This window comes from Musa acuminata, chromosome BXJ1-5, assembly GCF_036884655.1.
Source record: "Musa acuminata AAA Group cultivar baxijiao chromosome BXJ1-5, Cavendish_Baxijiao_AAA, whole genome shotgun sequence".
NCBI classification, from domain to species: domain Eukaryota; kingdom Viridiplantae; phylum Streptophyta; class Magnoliopsida; order Zingiberales; family Musaceae; genus Musa; species Musa acuminata.
Genome location: NC_088331.1, coordinates 23,675,001 through 23,695,452, shown reverse-complemented (window position 1 = coordinate 23,695,452; position 20,452 = coordinate 23,675,001). Strand labels below are relative to the sequence as shown.

At 39.2% G+C, this 20,452-nt stretch overlaps 2 protein-coding genes across 4 annotated transcripts in view; one reads left to right on the top strand and one right to left on the bottom strand.

Annotated features, from left to right (window-relative positions):
- Positions 1–2,611: 2,611 nt before the first annotated feature.
- Positions 2,612–7,471, top strand: LOC135674077 (chaperone protein dnaJ 20, chloroplastic-like). The gene is made up of 5 exons (XM_065183524.1): positions 2,612–3,059; positions 3,306–3,380; positions 4,400–4,539; positions 6,264–6,401; positions 7,067–7,471. Exons 1-5 carry the CDS (start codon positions 2,804–2,806, stop codon positions 7,277–7,279), a joined length of 822 nt encoding a protein of 273 aa, XP_065039596.1. The 5' UTR covers positions 2,612–2,803; the 3' UTR covers positions 7,280–7,471.
- A 1,768-nt stretch (positions 7,472–9,239) lies between these two features.
- The window catches only part of LOC135674076 (LRR receptor kinase BAK1-like), a 13,079-nt gene continuing 1,866 nt past the window's right edge, over positions 9,240–20,452 (bottom strand). Inside the window, exons 2-11 of one of the 3 annotated variants that reach the window (XM_065183521.1) lie at positions 19,743–19,875; positions 19,592–19,663; positions 18,460–18,603; positions 11,712–11,783; positions 11,560–11,631; positions 11,364–11,476; positions 11,085–11,219; positions 10,669–11,010; positions 10,164–10,558; positions 9,240–9,708 (exon numbers count right to left, since the gene is read on the bottom strand). In XM_065183521.1, coding sequence (XP_065039593.1) covers positions 9,391–9,708; positions 10,164–10,558; positions 10,669–11,010; positions 11,085–11,219; positions 11,364–11,476; positions 11,560–11,631; positions 11,712–11,783; positions 18,460–18,603; positions 19,592–19,663; positions 19,743–19,875 — 1,796 coding nt within the window. In that variant the 3' untranslated portion in view covers positions 9,240–9,390. Of the gene's footprint in view, positions 9,709–10,163; positions 10,559–10,668; positions 11,011–11,084; positions 11,220–11,363; positions 11,477–11,559; positions 11,632–11,711; positions 11,789–18,459; positions 18,604–19,591; positions 19,664–19,742; positions 19,876–20,452 lie in introns of all 3 variants that reach the window. The other 2 variants (XM_065183523.1, XM_065183522.1) reach the window with 2 other exon arrangements.

Below are 20,452 nucleotides of genomic sequence, written 5' to 3'. Positions count from 1 at the left end.
CACGCAAATCTGATGCTTACCGGACACTCACCCCTCTCTGTTAGTGCAGGCATTTATGATAGGCTTGCAACCTTCCAGATTCCTCTGGTCCCTCGCGGAGCGACCTCCCACGGTAGTGTCGAAAATGCTCCAGCGGGCTAATTGATACATCGCAGCGGAGGCCTGGGCGGCCGCGAGGAGAAGGGACGACCTCCGACCGTGGGCTCCATGAGAGAGGCCAAGCATCCGCGGTGGCTACCCGATGTACTCATGAAAAGAAATCTAAGCCCTGCCTTAGTCTCTTCTGAGCGAAGGTTCAGTATCTGCCTGACCCCCTTTTCGGCTCGCGGTTGGCCCCAGCTTAAACCCTTCTGAATCTAAATGCCTTGGCCATGGACTGCCTGGGTCCACCTCAGCGAGGCCTGCCTGCCTAAGTTGTGTCCCTCGGCCCGAGCCACGTCCCTCGGCCATGGACTGCCCGGGTCCACCTCAGCGCGGCCTGCCCGCCTGAGTTGTGTCCCTCGGCCCGAGCCACGTCCCTCGGCCATGCACTGCCCGAGTCCACCTCAGCACGGCCTACCCGCCTGAGCCATGTCCCTCGGTCGCAGTCTGCCCAAGTCCACCTCAGCGCGGACTATCCGCCTGAGCCAAGGGACCTCGAGTCCACCTCTACTTGGCTTGCCTGACCGAGTTGCGCTCCTCGGCTACATGTTGCCCGGGACCACGCCTGCGCGGCTAGCCCGCCTGCGCCGTGCTCCTCGGCTGCGTGTTGCCCAAGACCACACCTGCGCAGCCTGCCCGCCTGCGTCGTGTTCCTCAGCTCCATGGCCTCCGAGACACACCTGCGCGGCCTGCCCACCTGCGTCGTGCTCCTCGGCCCCATGACCCGAGACACACCTTTGCGGCCAGCCCGCCTGTGTCGTGCTCCTCGGCTATATGTTGCCCGAGACCACGCCTGCGCGGCCTGCCCGCCTGCGCCGTGTTCCTCGGTCGCACGTTGTCCGAGGCCGCAACCTCTACTCGGCTTCCCGACTTAGTTGGGCTCCTCGACCCCATTTCCCGAGCCACACCTGCGCGGCCAGCCCGCCTACATCGTGCTCCTCGGCTCCATGTTGCCCGAGACCACACTTGCGCGGCCAGTCCGCCTGCGTCGTGCTCCTCGGTTACACATTGCCCGAGACCACGCTTGCGCGGCCTGCCTGCCTGCGTCACGCTCCTCGACCCTTCGGCTCCATGTTCCCCGAGACCTCGTCCGCGCGGCCAGCTCGTCTGAAGACAGAAGCCATGCATCAGACTCCTCTTATACAACAACCGACGCATAGCTCCTTTCGGGGGGGGGGGGAATATGATAAGGGTAAAAATGGCGATGTGACACGCCATGACGTCAGCCATGTCTGGACAACACACTGCCCGAGGAAGTCGGCATTAACACCTAACTCAGGCTTGGTTCTTCACGCCACGCTAACCCCATGTCAGACGCTATCAGCCTGCCTCCTGCAAGCAGCCACATCAGGTAATAATATCAAACTCATCTATAAATACCCCAGAGTTCTAAACGAACAGGGGAGGAAGACAAGCACAACGCACTCAGAGGCATCTTTTCCTCCAAAACCCTCTCCACATTGCTAACTTGATCGTCGGAGGGGTCGGGCCGAGCTCCCGACCCGACTTGTGTGCAGGTGTGAGACGGTGTTGCCTCTTCCCGACGATGCGGCGGAGCTTCCTCCTGACCCGACCTCCCGACCCGAACTACCGTGCTCGGCCGCCGGGAGACCCCGAGGGACGTCGCCCGAGATCCCCGACATCCGGACCCCCGAACCGAGCCGCATCGGCCCCGAGGCCTCGGCTTAAAGGTGTTTACACTAACAGGATCGAAGGCCTGTAGGAGGGTCTGGCGAGTGGCGTCCCAACCGACAGCGTGGACGAAGACCACGCTCTGGTATATAGGCGACGAGCGCAGCGTCAACAGCGTCAAGTTATAAGTAGATGAGCTGATCCTCAGTGTAGGGCTCGAGGACGCGGTGGATCATATCAGGGGTGGAGATGACTGCGGAAGAGCCGTCGTCGCCGGGGCCACTGCCTCCGCCGCCGAAGAGGGCTAGGTCGTCATGGTCTTGAATGGCGTCGTTACCAGGGGGCCGCTGCCGCCGCTGCTGCTGCTGCTGCTTGGGCTCGGGCTCGAGGCCGAGCTATGTGGGAAGCGGAACGACTCGGACTTTCTATACGCAGTAGATATTCGATTCCTGAGTTGACTCGGACGAGTTTGGTATGGGAGGTTGGATTTATCTGAACCGTCCGTTTTTCCTCGGTACACAAATACCCTATTCCAGCATACCCATTCGGTTACTGTCTCGGTGATTGAAACACGTGATGGCCCCATCTTAATCAGTAGACAAGTCGGCCGTCAAGTAACGCACAAACGTCGACTAAAAGATGAAGCACGTCCCGCTTCTGCAGCTACGGACCAACTCGGACACCAACTCATGAAGTGTTCTTCATATCGTGTCTTTCGTACGCAGTCCCCACGTCAGATCGAAATGGTTCATAATAATACTCGACTCTCACGACCTTTTGAGGCGGAAGCAGCAACAAAGCACAGCACCATACAGCATTTACATCGATCGAGGAAGCGCCACGTACGACGCAGACACCAAATGATTCGGTCCTCTCGTTCGGTTCCTCGGGGAGACATTTCCGTCACGAATCTCCCAACCTCCGAGCCCCGGAAAAAACTCCTCTCCCGGCCATCTATTTCTTCCCCCAAATCGAAACCGTAACCCTTAATTCCAATTTCCCCTTCTCCTTTCCTCCTACTGCTCTCAGGATGAGCAGTCTGAGAGTGATTTGCCGCCCGCACGTGGTCGTCTCCTCTATCTACTGCTGCAGAGGCTACGGTCGCCTAAGGTTCGCGCCCTCCGCCCGGAATCCTAATCTCCCAATCTCGCACCCGTCGTATGCATCGTCTCCTTTTGTCCTCGATGACTCCCCGAGGATGGGACCGGCGTCGCGCGCTAATTCGAGGAGGACGCTCACTAGGGTCTCCAATTGGAACTCCGAGAAGTCGCCTTATGATACCCTTGGTAATTTCCTCAAAGATCATATCTTTGGTCCTGCCCTTGGAACTCACTTAGATATAGTATCCAAGATCTGATTTTTCTATACTTCAAGATCCATTTATTTCAGATGAATGAGAAAATCACGATAGTAAGTGTAATATTTTCCTTCAATCTTCAAGTTTAAGGGCGATCAGGTTCTCTATCATGCTTTGTTTATGTTTATATGCATTTTTTGTGTGTTCTTGATCGTTCACGATATTAAACATGCAGAACTGGAAAGGGATGCTGATGATGAGAAGATTAAAGCTGCTTATAGAAGATTGGCCAAGTTTTACCACCCAGATGGTTTCTCTTTCACCTTCAATATTTATAGTTGAAAGTTTTTTCTACTGATTGTTTTTGATGCAGTTGTTATGCTGTCAAATTGCTTGTAAATTTGGCTACTTTTCTTATCACTTTGACCAAGTATTTCCTTTTATTGAATATTAAAGTTTTTACTGAAACTGGAATGAATTGATTTCCCCTTATACAGATGAGCTACTTTTTCGTTTTTCATATATGAGCATTTTGTCTTACCTTCTTCTGTGTCTTACTTGATATTTTTCCAGTAAGTTCATACTTGCTAGTTCATTTTTGTGTTTGTAATATAGCCCAACTGATATATGACATAATTTACTAATAATTTACAGTAAAATGATTGCTCAGTGATTGCCATGTGAGTGAACTAGAATCTTTATCTGAAAGTTAAGCTACCTATTCAACTAAATAAATAAATACTTAGATACTGTTTCTTAACATAAGTATTTTGATTTGCTAATTGTCCTTCTAGGTGCAGGCATTTTAAATGCTCTATCATGCATATAGATTTTGTCTGTTCTGATTTTGACCTATCTGTTCTGATTGCTTTATTTGTCCCTGTTATAGTCTAGTGCTATAGATTTCTTTTATTAATTTTTGTGATACTTTATTTCTCAAGTAAAAAGACTAACTTTCTGTGTGTCTCATTAAAAGGTATCTTAATCTTGTGTTCTCATTGTGGCATGCTTGCATATGATCTTTGTTAGATGTATTATTTTGTTTAGTGAAATAATGTATAACTTTTGGTTTTGAATTTTCTTGACACTAGATCTCAGTATCATATAATTAAACTCTTTATTGTCTCTTTCATTGTGTATTGAACTCTAGAATCATTGTTCGAGTTTCTCGACTTGTCTCAATCTATTCTTTTTTCAGTATGAAACATGAGGTATTAGTTTTTTCTGTTCTTTTTCTTTCTATTTGCACTTCTAATAGGTTATATTATAAACAATCATTAGCAATTGCTCTAAGTACCCAGCTGATACTTTTGTTCTTGTCTTCTAAAGTTTATGATGGTAGAGGAACTCTTGAGGAAGGAGAAACAGCTGAATCCCGATTTATCAAAATTCAAGCTGCTTATGAGCTTCTAATAGATGATGAGCAGAGGCGACAATACGACAGAGATCACCATGTCAATCCTATGAAGGTACATATTATAATTTTGTATATTCGTTTACATTCTTAATCTAATTATTATGCCCATTTTATTGACTACTTTTTAATTAACCATTCCATGTCTTGTAATGAGAGGTTATGAGGTTGTTTTTGCTACCTCAATCTTGCCAAAATTTCTTTGTGATTATTGTTTTTGTGACCAAGATGTGTCAAACTGACTCTTTTTTATCTCATTCCTCTTACAATAGAAATGTTATAGAGATACTTTAGGAATTTACAATACCCTTGTGTATTTAAAAAGACTTGAGAAAATAAACTTGTGTATTTAAAAAGGAAAATAACTAAGAAGTTCATAGTATAAGTTTTGAATCAAATCTAAATAAATATTAAATAATATAATTTTGTAAATTTTTTTGTTATAAAATTGACGAAGGATTTATTTTTGACAATAAATTCATAATGTATTGTTTACAATTAATTAATAACTTAGTTTTTAAAATCAATGAATGCAAAAAAATTAATAATTTAGTTTCTGAAACCAATTGATATTTTCTTAATACCTTATCAATTGTAGGAGAATTCTTAATCAGTATCCTAAAGTTGATGGAACATCAACTGATGCTCTAAAGTTAATAAAATATTACTATTTACGTGATAGGATAGCCTATAGTTAGTGTTTCAGATGGAAGTATATATTATAGACATTGTAGATGTTAATATAAAGTTTGTGTCACAGGGTTGTAGGTTCTTAGTTATATCCTGTTAAATGTCATGGAAAGTGACCCATGAATTTGTCAAAGTAAACCTTAATAGAGAGATATATGTGGTACCTAAGTTTGTAACTTGCGGAGCTTTTCTATGCCCTTGAGCAACTGAACAGGTCCAAAAGATATGCTAAAAATAACAATAGTGAAGCTTCCAAGTTAGTCAGTTTAAAGCAGTTTTATTTGCTTCTGTGTTATGAAATTCCTACACTGTATATGATCTCAAAACTATATTTATCAGGGGCTAAATATAAAAATATAAATTAATTTGAAGATCCAACAATGGAGCGATAGGGAACACTTATATTAATACCTTCTCAACACAATTAGAAAGAAAAAGAATAACATTGCACATACCATAATAAAACAGCTCAGTTAGGTTATATAAAAGTAACCTGTGCATACAGAATTAGCATTTGTAGTTAACCTTATTAAAGAGTTTATAGATAATATATTAAAAAGTTTTACTGATTTAAACTTGAGAAAGCAATCCAAATATGCCTGTCTACCAAAAGTGCCTCCCTAGAGAAAGACCGATGATTTAATCCATATAGACTTTTTGTGTAATAAAAGAGGAAGGCCATATATGTCAGCCTCACAGTTGGCTCTGCTGGCCTTCAACTCTTGTTAACAAAGTAGTTTACTATTATGATGGTAACCGAGAGAGAGATGCAGAGATACGACACAACCTTCAAGGTGCATAAAGGAAAGCGAGGGAGGCGAGAGTGCCTCTTGGCCCCATTTCCTCTACCCTGATATATGATACAGGTTTTAAGACATTTCTCATTGCCAACACTTTGATTCAACTCTTTTTGTGTTATTGGAAAATTTCACCATAAATTTAATTGTATGGACATCTTTATAATTAATGCTATACAAAAATGTGAAATATTTGTCATATACAGGTGCATTACTATCAGCCTCTTTTATTTTAGAAGTAAATGGTTTTCTTTGTATAAATTCCAACATTCTTTGTGTTTGCACCTATCAGGCTTCCCAGGCATGGATGGAATGGGTGATGAAAAAGCAAAAAGCATTTGATCAGCGTGGTGATATGGCAATTGCTGCTTGGGCTGAACAGCAGCAACGTGAGATGAATCTCCGAGCACGTCGTCTTTCTCGTTCAAAGGTTTATAAGTACATTATATTATATACGAGAATTTGTCTTGGGACTGCTTGAATGCCAGCAAATAGCTAACTGGCACCTCATTAATTCATTACTGAATGTGCATTCTTGTGGTGTTGATTGATCCAAAGCTTTTTTCATACCATTAAATAAAGACAATTTTTTTTGACATAAGGACTAATGAGTACCTCCATTTTTTAAAAAAGGTGTTTAATTGTTTGTTTGACTTACTTTCAATCCTGTGTTTCTGGTGCTTTACTGATGAACGACACTCCATTTTATTACTTTGTCATAGCTTTTACCTACTTCATTGTTAGTCGCAGTCTGTCATATTAACTCCAAGTAGTATAAATCATGATTTTTGAAGTGTGAAAACCATGATTACTGAGTCAATTGGTCTCACGTCGTCGTTCATTTTGTTGAAACACTATTTCATTATTTTTGAATTTTTGTTTAAATGCAATTTAGATGTTTCTAACTAGATACTTTCTGTTTTCTTCGGATTTTCATTTTTTCTTTTTTGCGTCACTGAAGATCCCTTCATATGGCTGACACTCCTGTGGTACAGGGTTTTACTCTTTTACTGCTCTCCTTTCAGTGCTTATTCGGCAGCATTACTTTCTTCCTCTTAGGTTCACTAGCACTTAGTAAATGTCACCATATTTCAGATTGATCCTGAAGAAGAGAGGAAGATTTTGGCAAAGGAGAAGAAAGCATCCATGGAGTACTTCACCAATACCCTGAGAAGACATACACTTGTTCTGAAGAAGAGAGATTTAATGCGGAAAAAGGCAGAGGAAGACAAGAAAAGGGTCATTAGTCAGCTTTTAGCGGCGGAAGGTCTCGAGCTTGATACAGACGATGATGATGAAGCTGTATGATGAATTGTTCATCATATGGGAAAATTTGTTGTACATACAGAGATCTCTTTATTTCTGGTCATGGAAAGCAGGTAATGAAATCTGTCTAATATTTTTCTCTTAACTGTATCCTATGATATATATCATTGTTTTATCGGTATAATCTGAAATCAGTACATCTAAATAGAATGATCGAAAATTAGCATGACCCAACCCAGTGTTTGTCAAGTACAAATTGTTCTGATTGGTCTCAATCTCTCGTATGGGTGAAGATTCAATTACTGAATGTAATATGACCGCACTAGCATTACTATTAAAGTTATCTTAACCTTGACCTGCGGTATGTTAGGATATGCCGCAAAAGTGAAGGAAGGCGGAAGAGAAGAGGTGGGGTGGAGTAGGTGGTGCAGGAGAAGAGGTGGCGGCGGCGGGAGCGGAGAAGAAGAGGGGAGGAAGCCACGGAGAAGAGAGGAGTTGGCGATGATGGATGAGGGAGAGTACCAATTCGATTGGGGGCATATATGATGGCGTACGTTGAATTGAGAGAGAGAGAGAGAGAGAGAGAGAGAGAGAGAGAGAGAGAGCAATTATGGGACGTATTAAAAGAGATTAAATAAGCCTCCTATATCTTTCTATTATGACATCTTTTAATATTATTTCTAAAGAATAAATGTGGAATAGTGGGATGAAAACTACTATGGGATATGAAATGGGCAATTATTGTTTAAAAAAAAAACATATTGACTAGGTAGGATATTTAGATTGCCCACATACTATAGAAACAGCAACCTTATATATCATCATCGAGTCTATAACTCATAATTAGGTTTATGTCATGCTTGAAGGTAATTAAATGGTCTTGTGTCCATTAGGAAAAGTAATCTGCCCAATCTATTTACACGATTGAGTCTTTTTTTTTTTTTTTTGGGTGTTGCAAATATCCTTTCCATAATATTTCTAAGAGCCTTGCAAATATTTAACCCTCTGTTAGAGTCTCACAGTGATGGAAGACTTATTACACATCATGCGACCGTTTGGATGTCAATCAAGAGATCATAGATTCAATACCATAAGTAAATGTATGAAAAGGCCAACTATTCTATAGTGTGTAGAAGACAACAAAGTAGAAGAGCTATTGATAAGTCGTAACAAAGTAACACAGCACATGGAACTGCTGGAGATGGGTGAGCAAAAAGGCATTTGCTTTCCGATACTTGTGTGGGGTCTTCCTGGGGGCAATAAGAATAAGAGTTCTAACATTATCATATCAAATCTAACACTCATTTATTCTGTTCTACAACTTTTGCAATAAGAATTTAGATTCAGTTCTCATCAAATCTCGAGTAATCAAAAAACCTTGATAAATAGTTAAAATTTTGAACATGTCATTGGAAGATAAAACAATATCATCAAACAAATATAACTTCGATATAAGTCATGATGAAAATTATATCACCATAATCAACTGACTTGAATGCTGGAGAGAACAGATTTGTCCAATTTCAATCATCTTCAAGCATTCACAGTTATAAGATGTTTTGTGTATTAAACAAGTGCTCGGATGACAACATTAAGCAAAATATATGCACAATATCTGTACATCAAAAGATGAAACGATCAAGTGATGACATGAGAAATGAAATTTCTCATTGAACAATAATATATGTTAAATGCACAATCAGAAACCAAAGGTTCAGACAAGTTTGCACAAACCAAGTTATGGTAAAATATGTATGATTCAAGTGACTTGTTCCTCAGCAATTTTAGTATGATGGAAATTGAATGAACAACCTTGATACAAGATTTTAGGGATTCAATTTTAATATGATTGAACAACCTGCAGCAGAGCTTTGTATTCAGCTAAAGAAAAATCTTATGTTCATACAAATCCCTCGAAAATATGAAATCTTTTACAAAATGATGCAATTGTACCTATTGCAACAAAGGAAAGCAACATGGTGTCACCAAAAAAAATTACACATTAAGAGAGAACCGCAAATGTTACTGTGGCTCCATAAACTAATATACACAAATGTGATTCAACTTGGGATATTAGATGATCTTATGGGAGACATGAAAATGCTGAAAGAATAGACTTCAGATGATTTTTCATCTATCAGATCATTTCAAACTCACCTCGGTCCAGATAACTCAACTGCACGGAGGTTGTCAGTGGAGTCCAGAATCCAGTCGGAGGCACGATTGCGTGGAACAAACTCGGCTTCATGCTGAACCACTTCCACCCTTTGCCATTCGTCCCACCTCTCAGCAAGACCGTCGCCTTCAAGCATTCTCACCACCTCTGACATCTTCGGCCGTTCCATTGGAGAGCCCTGAGTGCAAAGCAGTGCAACTTGGATAAGTGATTCTACTTCAGAGCCAACATAGTTGTTCTGCAGATCTGGATCAATCAACATCTCCAGCTTTTTCTCTTTCAGAAGTCCTTTTACCTGAAAGCCACAAATGTCTGATGACTCAACTCATTCTATTGCAGGAAAACCAGATAAAATCCTACCTGATGTACTATAAATCGGAAAACTAAATTATAAAATTATAAAGAAAAACAATAAACTAGTTGCCCTTTAATATTTATGTATTAAGTAACTTCCGTATGGAACTCATTGATTTCGGACTAGAGCTTTATGCAAAACACACTCTCAACACTTGACCTATTGGAACTAAGAAATGCCTGGTGAAACTGGACCAGTTTTAACAAAGTCATGAACCTGGTCGAATCTGAATACATACTGAGAATCTCACCACCTAAGTGCCAAATGCATAACATAGTGAGAAAAAGTCATGAACCTGGTCGAATCTGAATACATACTACACAAACATTTTATGCCAGTTTCCCAAACTCTAATGTAAGGCTTCGGATATGATGGGAACCGTGTCTTGTACTTACCCAATCAAGCAACATAACATCATCATCGTTTGCAAGACGTGCAAGATCAAATGCTCTTTGACCTGTAATTAGTTCTAAAAGCATGATTCCATATCCAAAAACATCAGTCTTCTCAGAGGACTTTCCTGTTGACAAGTATTCTGGAGCAATATGTCCTATCGTTCCACGGACAGCCGTCGTTACATGGGTATCCTTGTAGTCCATTAGCTTGGCCAAGCCAAAGTCCCCAACAACTGCTTCAAACTCCTCATCCAACAAAATATTTGCAGCTTTAACATCACGATGAATAATTTTAGGATCACAATGATCGTGCAAGTAGGACAATCCCCTAGCAGAACCCAGTGCAATCCTTTGCCGAGTTGGCCAATCCAGCGGTGGTTCAGATGGTGGACGCTCTACAAACAAGTATGAAATATGTTCTTAAAGCAATCTATACTCAGGTAACCAACTAAGCTTACTTGAAGCATGTAAACATTCCAACTTAAGCAATTAAAATGGTAAATACCTCTTAAGCGTGATGCAACACTTCCATTGGCCATGTAAGGATATACAAGCAATCGTTCGGTTGGGGTCATACAAAACCCACGAAGCCTGAGTAAGTTTCGATGTACAGCCATGCTAATCATCTCAACTTCTGTTTGAAACTGAAGCTCTCCACCAGGTGTACGTTCTTCTTTTAGTCTCTTTACTGCTACAAGTGAACCGTCTGTAAGTCTTCCTTTATATACCTTTCCAAATCCACCTCTGCCCAAAATGTTCTTGTTGCTGAAATTATCAGTTGCAACTTGTAATTCTCGCAGCGAAAATCTTTTAAGCTGACCTAAGTGAACTTCTGGATCCTCTTCAGCTGTAAAAATGGTATTAGCGTCTATATATTATAAAAATGCATACAACATGTAGATTTACTGACTGAAAACTAACCAGGTACATCAAAGAAATGTTCTTGTGGCTTACGACGACGCCACCAGGCAAATCCAATAGCAGGTGCTGCAAATAGCAAAGCAGCACCTGCAGCAACTCCCCCAGCAATTGCTCCAGTGCTAGAGGCATTACTTTCTATTGAAATGACATCCATAAAGCATAAGCACTTTATGTATGAAATAGTTTCTTGCAATTTCATTAGGAACAACCAAGAATACGAGCCTTATCATAATGACATTTAAATAAACTCCAATGAGTAGAAAGCATAGGGATAATTACCTCGAAGAGTGGGTGCAGTTGGAGGAACAAATGGAGGTGGTGGAGGCAAAGGAGGGGAACCAGGACAAGATTTTGTTGTACCGGGACCACATAAGTAAGGGTTGTTAGCAAAACTGCATATACAAGACAAAAAATCAGCATTAATAGAACAGCAGCTGCAGCTAATACCAAAAGCTGTATCAAAACCAGAAAGCACCTGATGGGAGTGAACAATTGGAAGGATCCAGTAGAAGGAACTTCTCCTGATAGATTGTTATTCGACAAATCTCTATGCCAATGAGAAGTACAATTGTCAAATATTAGCAACTAAAAAGTAATATTTTGTACACATGGTAATAATCAACTTACAGAACTTGAAGCGTTGTGATATTGGTCAAAGATGTTGGAATTAGACCCAACAGAGTATTGTTGTTAAGCCGGCTATCCTTTGACAGAATTTCCAAAACTAAAAAAGTTATGATAAACAAGGAACAAAGAAGTCTTCAGACAAAATAAAACAAAAAACAAAAAAATAAATTCAGTCGCCACCGAAATTTCCAAAGCAGCAAGCAATTTGTTCATTCATATGGCTTCAGCTTAATGAATAGATATGGGTTGCTCAAATTTCAACACTTAGCACAACCAGCTCTCAACCGACAAAGGCCTTTCATAGCAGCAAGGTGGAATGCCAGTTGGCAGATTGGCAGATACCTTATCTTGATACGTGTCATAAACTCAACATCCAACAGACTCCTCTACTAAGATTATTCTGTCACCTTGTTTTAGCTGTAACCATATCAGTAGCCCTGACCATGGTTTGGTTTGTACCAGAACAAAACCGAACCGGACCCAACCACGCTTGAACCAAAACCGAACTGGTTCGATGGTTGGCCGGTTCCAAACTGACCCAAAACTGGCTCTATGTGGTTCGGTTTCGATTCCTGGTTTTGGGAAAGCAGAACCGTCTGTTCAGTTCCTGAATCAGAACCAATGGTTCTAATTCTGGTTCAAACTGACAGTTCCATGATTTAAAAACAAAATTAAAAAGGTGGTCAAATGGGCTTGACCGACCATTGGGTCGATCGTTTGAGCCCCAACAGTCCAGTGATCGACCATTTCAGGGATAGAGGAGCAAATAACCAGTATGCCCTCTCAATAGTGATATAAATGGTTATTTTCAAGGTTGTTTTGGTCATTTCGACTTATCAAATAAATAATAACTAAATTTGGGGGCATTTTAGGGGAGAAAAACCTCCAAAAAACCTATAACTATCTCTCAAACCCCTCATTCTTCTTCACACATTTAATTAAGCATTCATAATACTCTCTTAAGCTCTCTTATGCTCTCTAATCACCCTCTTAAGTTCTCTCCCTCGTTCCAATGGCAAGTGAAAACCACCACTTCATCAAGAATTTTGAAAGTCCGATCATAGCAACCCAAGAAAGCCAGTACATCATCGTCGAGTCAGAGGAATTCGATATGGCAACTAAAGCAATAAAGTCGAACATCTTCAAGCTTCATTTCAAGAAGGTCTAAAAGACTGATGATTTCTTCCATGTGACCTGCAACCACTATGGTCAAATTTTCAAATTTAAAAAAGGAAGAGGATACCTTTCCCAAGCATCATGAGAAGAAACACCCAATAGAAGTTGGTATGAAAAAAATCTAAACACAAATTTCCCAATACCCCACTAATTATACTTTTCATTTTTTTCATTAAAAAAATCATGAAAATTTAGCTAGATTTATTCCCGTCGAACATTTGTCTTTTAGTTTTGGTGAAAAATTCAATTTTATTGATTATTGTCAAAACACTTAAAATCCTACCCTTCATAAGTGTCTTGAGAAGAAACACCCAATGATAACCGGTATGGAAAAAGCAAAAGACAAATTTTCAAGTACCCCATTAATCCCACTTTTCATTTTTCTGTTGGAAAAAATTGTGAAGAATTAGCTAAATTTATTTTCATCGAACATTTGTCTTTTAGTTTTGATGAAAAAATTGATTTTATTGATTATTGTCAAAACACTTTAAATCTTGGTACCCAATGTGTTTCTCATTCTACTCTTACCCATTCTGTGCATAATCTTTATAAAAAAGAAAAAGAGATTTACAAGTTATTTCGAGCTTTTGATGGTCGTGTTTCTGTTTCTGTCAATATTTTGAGTGATTACTGGCAAATGCACTCCTACATAGGTATCGCATATAATTGAATTGACAATGATTGGACCACATAAAAAAGAATTATTGTCTTCGGAGTTTTTTTTTTATGAATGACATCCTGTCAATAACATCTATAGAATGATAAAAACTATTTTAGAAGAATACTATTTGGTTCAATTTTTTTCACTTGGTTTTGATAATACATCCACATATACTGCTTCTATTTTGAAATTACAAGTATGTCAACTTGCTTTTGGTGGTTTTTTTCATATCAGATGTTCTTGTTATGTTTTAAATTTGTGTGTCACATATCATTAGATTGACAATGATTGGACCATATAAAAAAGAATTATTGTCTTCAGAGTTTTTTTTTATGAATGACATCCTGTCAATAACATCTATAGAATGAAAAAGACTATTTTAGAATACTACTATTTGGTTTTAAATTTTTTTTCAATTGGTTTTAATAATACATCCACGAATACTGCTTCTATTTTGAAATTACAAGAAACATGTCAACTTGCTTTTGGTGGTGTTTTTTTTTTTTCATATTAGATGTTCTCATTATGTTTTAAATTTATGTGTAAAAGGTCTTAGGTCTCTTGAAAATTTTCTTCTTCAATTAACTAAGTTATTTCATTCTTCTAGAGTCATCCATAAGTAATGAAAGAGTGGGCTAGATTTTGTAAATTAAATGGTAAAAGATCAAAAAGATTTCCTAGGGACGTTCCTACCCAATGAGAAACTCGATAGAAATCTACATATAAGTTGCTTAATGAAAATTTTGAATATGAAGAATTATTATGTACTTTTATTGCAAATAATGTTAGACAGTCAATTTATATCCACAACACTAGAATGTTTGTGAAAAAATTTTAGAAATTTTAAAAACTTTTAATGATACTACTTATACCTTAGCTGGTGTTTGTTATTCTACTATTCATATATTTTTAATTGTTTAGATTAATATTGTTAGTGCTTTAGAAGAATATCAACATGATCATAATTTAAATATGATTATAATAACAATAAAAATAAAATGGACAAATATGACTATCATAGCAATGATATCATTTCTCAATTGATAGTCATAATCTAAATATGACTATCATTACTTCTATTTTTGATCCTCATATTAGAATAGATGGTTTGAGTGATTATTAAGTTTTTTATGAAAGTTTAGGATTAGAAGTTGATATTGGTGAAAAGTTAGAGAAAATAGAAAAATTCATCATTAACTTATATGATTAGACAACAAACTACCTTCAAAACTTCTCCATCTATGGATCAAGTTAGCGAGAGTAGCAAAATCAGTAAGGGAGAAATTATTATTACAAAGACAAAATCAAGAGGATTATCAAGAGTTTGCTTAGAGACAATGCTGCGAGTATAGAGTTTCCAATTCTTGACTGGTGGGAGTGATATGCAACAATCTTTCTAGTTTTGGCAACGATTGCAAAGCAAATACTAGTAACTTCAGTTTCAACAATAGTTGTGGAGCAAGCCTTCAACGCGAGAGGGCACATCTTGGATGAGACCTATTTGTGTATAACTCCCAAATCAGTTGAAGCTCAAACATACATCGACAATTGGACTAAGGCGGAGAAACAAAAATAAGAAATTATTCGCAAAGACAATGACTGCTTATTCGACGACCAATGTATCAACCAAAGAAACGATTGAAAAATCCAACACCGGAAGCCATTGAAAATTTTGAAATTTAAAAATTTGTTATTTTTTATAAAATATAAAAAATATTTTATAAAAACAAAAGACCCTTTGGGTTGAGGGTGGCCTATCGGCCATCCACTTCCTCTTGTGTCGGCGGGAGTCTTCGAATGCTTCGATAGCTCGAAAGACATTACCGCAAAGGTCCATATCTACAAATAGAAGACCTATTAGTCTTATACACGAAAACAAAAGGCAGAGGGAAAGAGTCAGACACTGACCCCGAGGGGAGGGGCTAATTTGAACTTCCCTAAGCTAAGTGTCGCTCATCTATAAGGTGGCCATGGACTCGGACAAAGCATCGAACAACTAGCGGAGTTGCTCCACTCTAGATCATTTAACCTCATAATCAAGTTTTGAAATTAATGGACCACATCAAGTCGACAGGCCACCCCCTTTGTGAAGAAAAAAAGAAGTATTTCTTCCAACCCTATTGGAAGAAAGCACCCCAGGACTCAACAAACAGGATAGGCAAAACGTAGACCAAATCCCTTAGACTCACAGTGAAGCAAGTCTGTAGAAAGGTTGACGATGGGGAGATACCAAGCCTTTGGCACTCCCCAACAAAGGCGACCAAGTAGCACCAAGAGTTTGACGCCACTTGGGTGAGAGAAAATTTTCAAAAATTCAAGATTTCAACAAAAAAAGGGATAGAGGGGGAATCTGAGCACTGCCACCAAGGTATCAAGAGAGGTACAAAAGAAATGGCATAACTCATATGATCGATCACCAAGCCGAGGAGCTATCAGCTCGAACTTGCTAGGAATGTTGAAAGCTTCCCTGACGTGTATCAGGTCAACCTCCAAGATCCAAGGGTTGAAGTTACACGACCTCGACACAATCTGCGAGGTCCGACTCACCTCCGATGAGGTAGCCTCCCTTGTCACGATGACTTTGACCCCTTCAATGGAGGTGGAAGTAGTGGAAGCCGACATCGAAGGTGGCGACGGGACCAAAGAACCATCTGACTCATGGTCGGACATTGGAGATAACAAGACATTTGGATCTATCTGAGTTTTTTGAGTGATAGCTCAAAGACGAAAGAAGATCTGAAGATCTGAAGGCTTTGAGAGGTTCAAAGATCCGAAGGCATCGAGAAGTTTTGAAGGTGTGAGCGACCTTTTACTTAACTGCCTCATTGGCCAATGCTTTGGCTAACGAGACACGTAGCATCTTACCATTGGTTGAAGCTGATCAACTGAAATCATTATGATCTTTGGAATCCCTGACGGCACATGCAGTCTCCGCATAGATGTCCCTGCGAACGCCAAGTGAGCCCTATGATAGTTGAAGCGACAACAACCAAATTCAATTAGATTTGCTAGGCGACCAAATCAACGCACTTACTGACGATCGAGATGGAGACAACGCATGCGAGTCCACATGTCACGATCTTGCGAAGAGAGAAAGTTCCTCGTGTAAGGCACTCGTCCCATGCATGGCCCTTCTAGTCGAACGTCTGAGCGCTAGGGCCTTAGGCCGACTAGCCAAACTACAAGCTCTGGGCTCTTAGGTTGACTGATCGAACGTCTAAACGCTGAACCTCTTGGCCAACTAACTAAACAGCTAAACACATGGTTTTCTCACTGACCGAACGCAATGCACAACCTACAGGCCAAAGTTGCATTTCGACGATGCATAGCCTATGGGCTAAATGTGCATTTCGACAACATAGCCTACGACCCAAACGAGCATTTCGACGATGCACAACCTACAAGCCAAATGTACATTTTGACGATACACAACCTGTAAGACTAATATGCATTTTGACGAGACAACCTATAGACAAACGTGCATTTCGATGGCACATCGTCTATGAGCAAAATATGTATTTTGACGATGCACAACCTAGGGACCAAACGTGTATTTCAACAACACACGGCTTTCAAGATTAACATACACGCCAACCACGTGCGGTCCGGAGCCTAGTGCATGTTGCTACAACACCCTATCGAACACCCTTGAAGCCAACGGCCCATTCAAGTGAGAAGTTAGAATCATCACTCGACGCACTCCAGGATCGATGACTCTGCGACATAAAAACGCTGTAATGGAGAGGGCTAGTGATAGGTGAGTGATGGGTAAGAGATGACATGAAGAACACGTAAGCTATCACATGGTAACACATGGCCAATAGGTAGACCATCCAAAAAACACGTCGATCAAACATGACCCAAACGTGGCAATCGGATCTAAAGATGCATGGCCATCACGAACCGTACATGGTCGAATGTCCAAACCCTATGATTGGCAAAAATGGATGACATAGGCTTTAGGAGTACTAGCCATCATGCCATACCCTCACTTAAAATGTTACACGTTCCCCTCTTGCCGTCGACGATCCCAGATGTAATTGCTCTTGAATCACTTATAAAAGGGACCCCAAGTACAGTACATACTCAACACGCTCTTTTCCGTCCCAACTAACGAATCTGACTCGTTCGACTAGTCCAACCATTCTATACTTGAGAACTAACTTGATCATCGAAGGGGCATTTGTCGAGAGCACCCCCAACCTAGTCTTGCAGGGTCGGTGCCCCAAAGAACTACCTTCTAGAACTGAGATGAACTTGGAACAAACCTCACTTGGATCCAAATCGTCACTCCAACTTAGACAACCAGAATCTGTACCAACAGTACGGATGAGTTTATATAGTCCTACTGAGCAAGACTATGCCTGAAGAGACTTTTGGAGTGAAGTTTACCTTACCAATGTTATCATGCAAACAAAAACAATAAATTAGGTAGACTAAAGAAATCGCAGACTTCGTAAGTTTGAATCAATATTTCTCAGAAGAATGTCCATTGAATTAGGTAAACAACATTGCCAACAAATATTTCCCCATTGCAACAAAAGCAGCAGCAGTAACAACAGCATATAAATCCCAATTCTTTTGGCTAATATTTAGATGGCATCAATTTATTTTGGGTCTAAGGGCTTCATAGAATGATCACTTAATTCAAAGAACTAGTGCATATTTAATGTTAGTCAGCTTTATTGGCTCAAACACAAAAATAGATGAAGAGAAGCAAACATGCTCGCAAAGAGGTTGAACATTATGTAACTATGACATTCTGAATCATTAAAGAAATCAGAAATTGCATAAGTAAATAAATTACCACCATATAAATGTTCATTATGCTAAGCACGTAAAATCCAAGGTTAAGTTTCAAACATACATATAAAATCTATGTAAAAAAACAAAGGGAATGAGAAACCATACAGAAACCGCAGTTTAGTTAGCTTCCCCAATGAATCAGGTATTTCACCAGTGAAATTGTTTAGATAAAGATCCAAGCTCACCAAATTTGTCAAATTTCCAAGCTCACTAGGAATTGTCCCACTAATGTTGTTACTGTAAATTTCCCTGTTTTTGATGAAAAAAGATTTTTTTTTCATCAATACAACAAATCAACAAAAGGGACCCCAAAAGATAGTTCTAGTCATAAAGATTACACTTTGCTCATCCAGGATTTGTAGCCATAAACATGATGCCTCAATGAGAAAACATTAACTTCTTATAGTCAAATGTAAAACAATATATAGTTCAAAAGAATAATTGAAATAATTAGGTTCTGAGAAAATATCTGACTTGTTCAAAATGCATCACACATAATTTTAGTTCCAACTAAACATAATGTACTACATTGGTCCATCAGTACAACAAAAGAATCAATTTGGACACTCTTTTCTAGTGAGGAATGCCTAACTGAATTAATCACAACAAATTTCATTTGTCTCAGCAATGGGGCACACAATATCAATTAACAAATCCAGAAATCATTTTAGAAAGTTGTGCCAAATAGTCTTGAACTTTTTAGGACATTAAAAGCAATGGGGAACAATTTTTCTCCCCAAAGTAAGCAAATTGCATCAATGATAAAAGTGAAAGAAGATAATGAATACAATATATGCCAGAAACTTGCCTAGATTAGAACTTGACTGATCTTGAAATAAATGAAAAGAAGATTTGTTAAGGATGGATCAATGAGAAGCAATGTTAATCATTTTATTTAAAAGGAGCCACCGTTGCTTTCAAGGCCTGATTTATTATTAGGTTATACATTCATAACCAATAGAGAGGCAATCAGTGCAAATTGAACTCAGAAGTAATAACTTTGCATGTTACAGTTGAATTAGATTTGTAGTTCTGGATCATTTACCCCCTTTAATAAACAAATTTTACAAGTGAAAATGGTGAGATTCGATTTCATGTGCCTCGTTTCTCTTCAATTAACTTGTTGTGCACTAGAAAATGATAGATGTTGTTCATTACACTCAACTTCTTATATTATAGATATAAACTACAATCAAGTATTTAGTAAGACCAGCAATAAGATCTTGGCATGACTTACAGATATTGCAAATTTTTCAAAAGACCAATCTGTGGGACCAAGTTTCCAGATAAGTTTGCATTTCCCAGATCACTGAGATAAACCAAAAATGGTTAGTTCAACATGTTCTTTAAAGTTTTCATATTTAGCTCAACGATATGTGTCCACTTACACTCTAATAACACTATTGTCATTGTTGCATGTCACATGGAACCATGTGCATGGATTGACCAAAGTTGGATCCCAGCTCTGCAGCACGCCATTAGGATCATTTAAATAGGTCTTTAGAGTATGCAACGCATCACCTATTGAAATATATAAGTGAAGCCATAAGTAATGCTTGAACAATTCTAAGCAGTTAATACACTAAGGAAACTACCAGAGAAGGGCACATAGAACAATAAAATATATAACATAAAAAATAGAACTATTAGAAACTACATAATCACAAATACACTAGCCATGAAAATGGATTACATATTTGGAAAATCTATGTCTATCTTTAATCAACAAATACGAAGTTAAGTACACTTGCTAAATAGATACTAAATATATAACTGTGTTTATCTGAAAAAGATATGGATATTAAACAGATCTATGTGATAGAGATACAAGGCTGAAAAAGATGTAAATATTGCATGAAATTGATACATTACCAACAAAGAATTATGTTCGGTATCAGACCATTGTTCCTTATTTCTTCTTCATGCATGGGTCAGAGAAACTTGAATGCTATTTTAGGTTTTAAGTCATGATGGTCATCGTGCATGTTCAGTTTAGAATCGGCACCGATACTTGCTCAACAAAATTATGCCATGCTACTATCCTCAGCAGAAGATTTCTTGTTTAATTTGTAAACTGGTATGCATGTCATACAATATA

What these genes read in the sequence shown, in the direction of transcription:
- LOC135674077 (XM_065183524.1), top strand. Translation starts at nt 2,804, where the DNA reads ATGAGCAGTCTGAGAGTGATTTGCCGCCCGCACGTGGTCGTCTCCTCT. An exon ending in CAAGTTTTACCACCCAGATG is followed by an intron (nt 3,381 to 4,399) that starts GTTTCTCTTTCA and finishes TGTCTTCTAAAG; the next exon opens with TTTATGATGGTAGAGGAACT. An exon ending in ACCATGTCAATCCTATGAAG is followed by an intron (nt 4,540 to 6,263) that starts GTACATATTATA and finishes TGCACCTATCAG; the next exon opens with GCTTCCCAGGCATGGATGGA.